Source organism: Hipposideros armiger, unplaced genomic scaffold (assembly GCF_001890085.2).
Source record: "Hipposideros armiger isolate ML-2016 unplaced genomic scaffold, ASM189008v1 scaffold_311, whole genome shotgun sequence".
Taxonomy (NCBI): domain Eukaryota; kingdom Metazoa; phylum Chordata; class Mammalia; order Chiroptera; family Hipposideridae; genus Hipposideros; species Hipposideros armiger.
The window spans coordinates 1,016,271-1,025,975 of NW_017731661.1; the positions used below are offsets into that span (position 1 = coordinate 1,016,271).

At 41.2% G+C, this 9,705-nt stretch overlaps 1 protein-coding gene across 9 annotated transcripts in view; it reads left to right on the forward strand.

Annotated features, from left to right (window-relative positions):
- The first annotated feature begins 1,765 nt into the window (after positions 1–1,765).
- The window catches only part of ATRNL1 (attractin like 1), a 625,874-nt gene continuing 617,934 nt past the window's right edge, over positions 1,766–9,705 (forward strand). For 3 of the 9 annotated variants that reach the window (XM_019660097.1, XM_019660100.1, XM_019660099.1), the window contains exon 1: positions 1,894–2,463. In XM_019660097.1, coding sequence (XP_019515642.1) covers positions 2,174–2,463 — 290 coding nt within the window. In that variant the 5' untranslated portion in view covers positions 1,894–2,173. Of the gene's footprint in view, positions 2,464–3,401; positions 3,456–9,705 lie in introns of those variants that run through there. The other 6 variants (XM_019660098.1, XM_019660101.1, XM_019660096.1 and 3 more) reach the window with 5 other exon arrangements.

Sequence of the window (9,705 nt, forward strand, 5' to 3'; positions counted from 1 at the left end):
AGGAAGAAGGGGCTGTCCTTATTTTTAAGGTTTGAGGATGACATTTCTGGTATTGGTAGTATGGGAGAATTGTGATTTGTTATATAAATAAAAATCATCATTTTCCTTTTTCTTTTTTACTTTCAAAGGAGCCACCTCTTTCTGAACCTTTATTTTCAAGTTACTGCCTGAGGTATTTGCAAACCAAGCCAACCCTTAATTTTTATTCACCCAAGTAGAACAAAGCATCTGCTAATAGAAACAACCTGGTAAATAGCGGGAAAAGCACAGAAGTCAGAGGACTTGGGTTGAAAGCTTGGTTCACTGCTTACTCCTAACTTGCCATTGACAAATCTTTCAAACCTTGCTGAGTCGCTGCATCCTCACCTGCAAAATGGGGTTAATGGAGGATTTCATCTGTAGAGTGGGGATAATCAAGATTTAAAAGAGATGATGTGGGTACATTACGCCCAAAATAAACATGAGTTGAATCTTAACAATAATATTATGACTGTGTGGTTACAACGAAAACTTTTCTTCTTTGGCTGTCAGAAACGCCTTTGGTAGATTTCAAATTCTTTTTCATACTGCCTGCTCTTCTTTGGTGGGGATCCAGTACCCTTGCTGAAACTCGAGTATGCATGGCTGCAATTTGTGTTCCGCTACCTTTCTCAAGGGTTCGAACAGCCTGTTTAGAGAAGACACAAAAGTACAAAGCAAATATTTCAGCATATGCCATCAAATCTTGGAAAGTCATCTAAAGGAGGAAAGATTGCCTCTTTGGAAGGAGGCTCTTTTTGGGCATCTTTTCTGCTCTTCTGAAAAAAAGCCCCGATGTTGCATTATTTTTCAAGGCAGAATACTGTCCCAGATGGAGGAGGAAACACTGGACATGCAAAAAAGGAGATACCTGGGGTTCCGAGGCAGCGTCTGCAAGGGGTGGCATGCCACGGGTTCTGAACCTCGCAGCTCTTTGTTGGGGGAGAGGAAGTCATTATTTCGGTGGAAGACATAGCTCCCCCTTGGAGCGGTCCCACCGCGAAGGCGGCTCGCGACCCTCGCAGTCCCTAACCCCCCCCCCCGCCCCTCCCAATTCTTGCGGACCCCAAAACGTGGTCGGACTGCGGTGCCTTTAAGACTTTTGCCTGCTGCACATGCTCAGCTCTTTGTGTGTTGTTGGAGTTTCTCTCTTTTAAGAAAAAAAAAAAATAGGCAGGAGGATGGGGCGGAGGAAGGGGAAGCGCCAGGAAAAAAGCGCTGCACTTTTGCAGCTGTAGACGGCGGACGCGAAGGGCTTCTTTTTGCTGAAGCTGCGAAGCCGGTCGCGAGCTGACCTTTCGTTTGTGGGGCTCGAGAGGCGCGTGGTGCGAGTGGGGCCGGGTTCCCCCGCGCGCCGCGGGGAAGGGCACCGCGGGCACGCGGGCCGCACCTGGGGGCCCACTCACCCCTCGGCTCCCGGGCCGGGCCGGGTGGGCGCTCGCGGGAGAGTCCCTGGTTCTAGCCCGGGCGGGGCGAGACCACGGCGCTGGGCCTGAGGGGGGGGATCGTGGGCAGGCGCGAGGCGGGGAGGCAGTCCCACGCCCCGCGGGCTCCAGCCGCAGCCCCGGTGGCTGGCTAACGGCACGGGAGGGAAAATGGCTGCTGGGGGGCCGCCAGCCGCAGGCCGGGCGGTGCGGGGCTGACCCCGGCTTCCCGAGCTCCCCCTCCCGCGTTGGGCGCGCCCACCTCGGGGCTCCAGCTGGCCCCCGCCCTCCCGGGCGCGCGGGGCCGGGCGCCGAGGCAGTTGGCGCGAGCCGCGGGCGAGGCGGGGCCGCGCGCGGGGTCCCCTCCTCCTCCCGCAGGTCCCCTCCCGCAAGTCCCCGCCGGAGCGCCCCGCGCAGCCTGCGCCGCCCGATCCCCGCCTCCAGCCCGGCCCGGGACGCCGCGGCTGTGGGCTCGGCCCGCTGAGGACAAGGTCAGGAGCCCGAGAGGCGATGCCCGCGTGCGACTGGACGGAGCCCAGCGGAGGCGGGCGCGGCTGGGATCTGTCCCTCCTGACCCGGGAGCGGGACTGGGGCGGCCGCCGGTGAAGAGGAGCAGAAGCGGCGGCGGCGGCGGCGGCGGGGGCACGGTTTTCCCCGGCCGGATTTCCCCGTAGGCGCATCCCCGTCCGCGCCCGCAAGCACAGCCCGGCCGGGCAGGGGCGCTGGGCAAGATGGAGCCGGGGGGCCCGGCCCTCGCTGGCCCCCCGCAGCCGCCCGCCCCGGGGCTCTGTAGGGCTCGGTCGGCCGGCAGCGGCGGGGGCGCCTCCTTCTGGCTGCTGGACGGGAACAACTGGCTCCTTTGCTATGGCTTCCTCTACCTGGCGCTCTACGCGCAGGTGTCCCAGTCCAAGCCGTGCGAGAGGACCGGCTCCTGCTTCTCCGGCCGCTGTATCAACTCCACCTGCCTCTGCGACCCGGGCTGGGTGGGGGACCAGTGCCAGCACTGCCAGGGCAGGTTCAAGTAAGTGCCTTCGCCCGGTCCTGAACCTCAGCCCTGCCTCGCACCCTTCGCGGTCTCACCCCCGCGGCGCGCTGCCCTCTCCAGCCCCGGAGCCTCGGGGACCCCGGCCCGCGCGGAGCCCTTGGACACAAGCCTTTCCCGATGATCCAGATGTTCGCAGCGACTTCTGGCCCCCTTGCTCATCAGCATTTCCACCCTCAGTTACGGTGCCAAACACCATTTTGTTAGGACACCGTTTTTTTAATCGAAAATGATGCAAGTAACTCATGAAGTCCTTGCACATTGTGAAACATTCAAACAGGACAGACGTGTAAAGGTTAAAAGTTAGGACCTACCAGTCAGTACCTCTTTCCCCTCAATCCTATTCCTCTCTGTAGAGGTAACCACTGCTAACACTTGAATTTATTTAGTAATAATAATGATCGTAAGTAGCTTATAATGGATTTACGGTGTGCCAAACACTGTTCTAAGCGCCTTGCGTGGATTACCTTATTTGTTTCTTACAACAACTTCATGATGTAGTAGAATTATAATGGATTTACAGAGAAAAATCGAGGCAACGAATTTGAGTAATTTGCCCAAGATTTCACAGTAGGGCTGATTCTTGATTACCAATCAGCCAGCTTAACTAGAATGGTTACTTGTAGCCAATATACTATGTTGAATTTACTAGGACAGTCTTGAATTGAGACATTAAAGAATGACTTTGCATTAGATGAAAGGATGAAATACCCGGACTTTTTAATGTGGTGAAGATAATGGGTTTTCCTAACTGGTTATTTCACTATCAGCTGTTGTGTGGGAGCATCACTTGGGTTTTTCTGAAGCTCCAGGCCCTAAGGCTTTTGCTTTCCAACAGTTAAGATGCTGTCTTCTTATTGATTGGTTGACGTTTATTGCATTCTTGCCTGCTATGAAAAGAAATAGGTGAACGTCGGGAGCAGCAAATAAGATAGTTGAGGCCATTAGGGTTGCCACCTGACACCTTGCAGGTAAGTCATTAAGTAAATCAGCTTTTTAGCCTTCTAGATACTTAATATGAAGTTTTCTGGCTGGTTTGTGGCTCTGAAATTAAACTATGTAGATTACTAATATTGTCAGGATGATAGCAAAATCTAAGTGAAGTATCTCTTAGGCGCTAAGGCAAAGGTAGGAATATGGTTCACCTTATTAATATACTACAGGAAAATTTCCTGGGAGTTCTAAACACAGCATATTTTTCTTTTTTTTTTTTTTTTTACTTTTGCTGATTAAAACAATGCCCCTTGAAACTCATTGTAAAAATGTATTTTTTAAAATGGCACTTTTTAATTTTAGGTAGATCCTACTTAATCAATTTACATCAGGTTTTTGGAAGTGAAATCTCAAAATGAAGTTTAATGAAATTTGTTTGTAGCAATAGGTTAAAAATGTTTCCTAGCTTCACACTTTCAGAAATTAGTATAGTACTATAGTTTTTTTAAATACGTTTTTTAATTTGGGAGAGGTGATAATTAAAAGTTTCAAAAGGTGTTCGAAGACCAGGAACAATATTGTATTGAATTGTGCAGGAGAGATTTTGAACATATATGTTAGCAGAAACAGTGGAAAAAAGCCACATCCATTTTTTACACCTTTTTATACACGAGTAGGAAGATTGCTTGATTCATATGTAATTTAGGGATATTGGCCTTTGCACGGGTGGATTTGCTCCATTTGTCTAAGGACAAAAATTGCCACAGTCCTGAGAAGCTTCTGTTAAAGCAGGGAACTTGCTAATCAGTTAGATCAGCAGCCTGTGCCCTCACTACTAGATGTCCCAGTTAGTAGGTGAGATCACAGATCAAGTTAAAACGACCTTAAATAACATAGAGGGTGTTCATAAACATAATACATTAATAAGAGGACTGACTTTTAAATATAGATATGGTTAAATAACAACAAACCCTGAACTAACGTTAAATGTTCATCATTCCCTTAGAAGCTGTTATTTCCTATGATTTATTGTATTCTATTGATAAGTAGAATACATTTCATATCTCTGTGGAATACAAGCTATTAATTAGAGTAAATATAACTGGTACAACCTGTGTTTTGTTATGTATACTCTTAGGAGTAAAGCAAAGGTGGTATTTAATGTTAAAGGGAAGAATCAATGTAGAAGAAAAGAATTGTCTGTGGTAAAAGTACATGCTAGCTAAGAAAGATTTATTTCAGGATGATGACTTGAAATAATAACACAGTGGGAAAGACTTTAACTGGAAATTCTCACTTCATTAATTAACTTGAAAATCTTTTGCTAAACTGGAGGATAGCAACTTAACAAACATACATCAAAAATGATCAATCTTGGTAAGCAGGTGTCAAAATTAATTGGCTGGTTCCATGGTAACTTAGCTTTTTTTCTACCATAGGGATCTCACTAGGGAATTAAGGGTGTTCTTCAAATGTTTCTTTAGAATGGAAGATTGATGATTGGGAGTAGAAATGCAGAAGCAAACGTGATATCGAAAGTGGTACTTCAGTTCTCTTAGCATTGATTCATCTTCTGTCTGTTTCCACTTGAAAAGCATGAAACACTCAGAATTATAAGCCATTTCTCATAGGTAAAACAAAATGAACACTGATCTTCAACTAAAGCTCGACTGAAAGATTTAGGACTGAGATTCAGAAAGGACAGTGACAATTTGAAATGTTATAATCAGGATGTGATCTATGCTAATTCAAATAGTATTTACTTGAGCAGCTTGGTATAACATTAAGCTAGAAAACTTTTCACTATAAACTATTTGAATAAATTACATTCTTTTTTAGAAGCTAGTTCTTTAGAATTATTTTTGTAGAGTAGTTGAGATTTGTATTTATATAAATTTATATTTTGTGTTCAAACTTGTACATTTTCTTGCTAATGTGAGCTAGGAACCTAAGACTTCTTTAGGTAAACAACCTAAATTAATGCTCTGAGATTGGAAAATGCTATATTGTGAGTAATTTGTAAATGTCAATTTATTATTAAAACACATTTATTGAACATTTTCCTAAAATCATCTTTTAAATCTTATTGTATGTTCAGTGTATATAGATTTCTTTTTAACCTCTTAGTCAGATGTGGATACTGAATTTCACACATTTATAATGGAAGTATTCTATTTCTAGTGTCAGCAAAGTGAAGACATATCAGGAATGAGGTTGCTATTGTAAACAAGAAGGGGCCCGATTAAACGTGTAAATATTTTTCCTAAGCTACTATTTAAAAATATGTGCATGTATATACATACACACACACATCTGTCATGCTTTTTGATTAGTAGTAGGGAAACTATCGGTAACTATAAAGTTACAATGAATGTTCCCTGTCCCCAGGTCTTCCTTATTTCAAACTAAGATTGTAATAGGCAATATATTGGGTATTCAGGAAAGTCATGATGTATTTTTCTGTTTTTCAATGCAAAAATATGTCATGACTTTCCCAATGACCCAATATATCCATGTTTTTTTTTCTATATTATTAAAATATAATCACAATAGAAATTTAAAATCCTTTAAATTAAGTGGTTGGAAGATCCTGAATTGATCAAGTTACTTGTAGTAGCATTGTTTCCAGGACCATGTGTCTGCATGATTTGGTTTCTTTAGTGGATTGGACTCACCCTCCTGTTTTCCTGCAGTGGTCTGTGAAAGTGTCACATTCCTTTTAGCCCCAGGGTATGTCACACTTGCTGTTACCCTTCTCTAAACCCTCTTCCTTATCCGGTCTTTGGCTGATTCCTAAATATCCTCCAAATCTTAGCTTCTACCATTATCTTAAAGGAGGCTTGCTTTTCTGACTCCTCAGACTACACTACCCCTTATTATGTCCTCTTGTAGCACTATTTTTTCTTTTTAGTACTTTCAAAATGAATTATTTAATTGCAATTGTAATTTTTAAAAATTATTTTCAAGAGCTTTATTGAGATAGAATTGACATGAAATAAACTGTATGATTTTAAAAAGTTTTGACATGTATACACCCTGAGACTATCACCACAATCAAGATTATAAAAATAGCCATCACACCCAAAAGTTCCATGTGCCCCTTTGTAATTCCTCCCTCTCCTTCCTGCTGCTTCTCCCTGTCATCAGGCAACTATTGAGCTGCTGTCTGTCACTATAGATGGTTGGCATTTTCTAGATTTTATATAAGCGGACTCAGGCTTCACGTACTCCTTTTTGTCTGGTTTCTTTTTTTTTTAAGATTTTATTGGGGAACTGGGGAAGGGTAGCAGTGTTGGGGGAATTGAATAAGGGGAACAGACAAGTTGTCCTTCAATCTTAGTTATGGAAGGCGCAGCTAGCTCAGCTCCAAGTCTAGTCGCCATCCGGCTGCCCAGCAGCAGCTCAGGGCAGCTCAGCTCAAGGTGCTGTATTCAATCTAAGTTGCGGGTAAGTAAGCTCTCGAACCAACTGAGCCACTCGGCCGGCCCCTTGTCTGGCTTCTTTCACACAGCATATTCATTTTGAGATTTATTAATGGTGTATCAGAAGTGTATTCCTTTTAATTCTTGAGTAGTATTCCAGTGTATGGATGCACCACAGTTGGTTTATCATTCACCTGGTAATATTTGGGTTGTTTCTAACTTTTCGCTATTCTGTGTAAAGCTGCTGTGAACTTTTATGTAGAAGCCTTTGTATGGACATATGCTTTCTTTTCTGTTGGGTAAATACCTGAATGGAATGTTGGATTTACTGAGTGCAGTGATAGATTCCTATGTGTTTCACTTTTTAACAGATCGACAAACTGTTTTCCAAAGTAATTAATTGTATCACTTACATTCCCATCAGCAGTGCATGACTGTGTCCTTAATTCACATCCTCACTGGTACTAGGTATAGTCAGTCTTTTAAATTTTAGCGGTTCTAATAGGTATGTAGTGGTATCTCGTTCTGGTTTTAATTTGCATTTTCCAAATGACTGATGATGTTGAGCATCCGGTCATGTGCTTACCTGCCATCTGTAGATCTTTGGTGAGGTATCTGTTCAAATCTTTGGCACATTTTTTGCATTTTTTTTATTGATTTTTATGAGTTCTTTACCTATTCTGTATACTATTTCTTTATCAGGTATACCACTTGGAAATATTTTCTCCCATGCTGGGGCTTGTATTTCATTCTCTTAACAGTGTTTTCCAAGAATAGAAGTTGTAAATCTGATGAATCCCAGTTTATCATTTTTTCCCCCCGGTTATGGATTGTGCTTTTGGTGTTATATCTAAGAAAACTTTGCCTAAAGCAGAGATTTTCTTTGACTTTTTTCCTAGAAGTTTTGTAGTTTTATATTGTACATTTAGGTTTATAGCCCATTTTGAATTAATTTCTGCATATAGTGAGAGGTATGGATCTCAGTTCATTGTTTTTGCATGTCGATATTAAATTGTTGCAGGACTATTTGTTGAAAAGGCTATTCTTTCTCTGTTAAAGTGGTTTTGTACCCTTGTTGAAACTAATTGTTATTTTGTGTGTCTATTTCTGGACTCTTCTGTTTCATTGATCTCTTTGTCTATTTGTATGTAAAGACAAAAATGTGTTAATTATTGTAGCTTTGTAAGTCTTGAATTCAGGGAGTGTAAGTCCTTCAATTTTGTTTTTTTTCAATTATTTTGGCTACTCTATGTCTTTTGCATTTTCATATGAATTTCAGAATCAGCTTATTAATTTCTACAAAAAAGCCTGCTGGGATATTATTTGGGATTATGTTGAATCTGTAGATCAATCTGGAGGACAGTTGACACCTCATCAATACTGAGTTTTCTGAACATGGTATATCTATTTATTTAGGTCTTTAATCTTTTCATAGTATTTAAAAAATTTCAGTGAACAGGTCTTACAACTTTTTGGTCAGATTTTTCCCTAAGTATTTCATGTTTTTTTATGTTTTTGTAAATGATAAGTGTTTTTTTTAGTTTCAGTGCCTGATTGTTGCTATTATGTGGAAATACAACTGATTTTTGTATATTGATCTTGTATCCTTCAATCTTGTTGAACTCACTTATCAGTTGTAGTAGATTTTTGTAGATTCCTTATGATTTTTATATAGATGTTTGTGCTGTTTGCAAATTAAGATCTCTTTACTCCTTTTTTCTTTTTGCAATCTGGATGCCTTTAATTTCTTTTTCTTGCCTTATTTCATTAGCTAGAACCTCCATTACAATGATGTACACAGGTGGTGAGAGTGGTCAACTGCATCATGTTCTTGATTTAGGGGGAAAATACTTAATCTGTAACCTTTAAGTATGTTATCTGTAAGTTTTTTGTAAATCCGTTTTATCACATTGAGGGAGTTCTCTTTTATTCCTAGTTTGCTGGGAGTTTTATAGAGATGGATATTGCATATGTTAAGTACTTTTTCTGCATTTGTTGAGATGACTATATCATTTTTTTAAAAGTGTATTGATATGATATATTACATTGCTTAATTTTTGAATGTTAAACCAACCTTGCATTCCTGAGATGAACCCCATCTGACATATTTTTCTTTTTGTATGTTGTTTGGATTTGATTTATTAAAATATTAAAATTTTGTTTAGAATTTTTATATATATGGTCATGAAAGATATTGGTCTGTACTTTTTTTGTAATAACTTTGTCCAGTTTTAGAGTCAGAATAATGCTGGCCTCATAGAATGAGCTGGTACCGTCCTATTCAGTTTGCTCAAAGATTTTGTGTAGAATTGGCATTATTTCTTTATTAACATGTTTGGTAGAATTCACCAGTGAATCCCTCAAGACCTGGAGCTTTCTTTAAGTTCAAATGCAATTTATTTAGCATAATTTCAATTTACTTAATATACACATATAACTACAAGTTTATTTAATATGTATAGGGCCATATGACTAGAATCTGTTAAAATTTATTGGCAAGAATATTGTCCATCTTTATAAATATTCTTGTGCATGTGAAAAGAACATATGTTATGCTGTTGATGGGTGGAGTGTTCTAGAAATTTCAGTTAGGTCAAGTTGGTTGATAGTTTGTTGAGGTTTTCTAATACCTTTCTGATTTTCTGTGTACTTCTGTCAGTTACTGAGAGAGGGGTATTGAAATCTTCAATTATAACTTTGTATTTGTCTGCTTCTTTCTGTAGTCTTATGTGTTTTTGCTTCATGTATTTTGTAGCTCTGTTATTAGATGCATTGAATTTTATATTATATTCTCTCTTTTTTTTTAAGCTGAGCCATCCTGCCACCTGTTGGCAGCTCAGCGGCTGCTCAGCTCGGGCTGGCAATC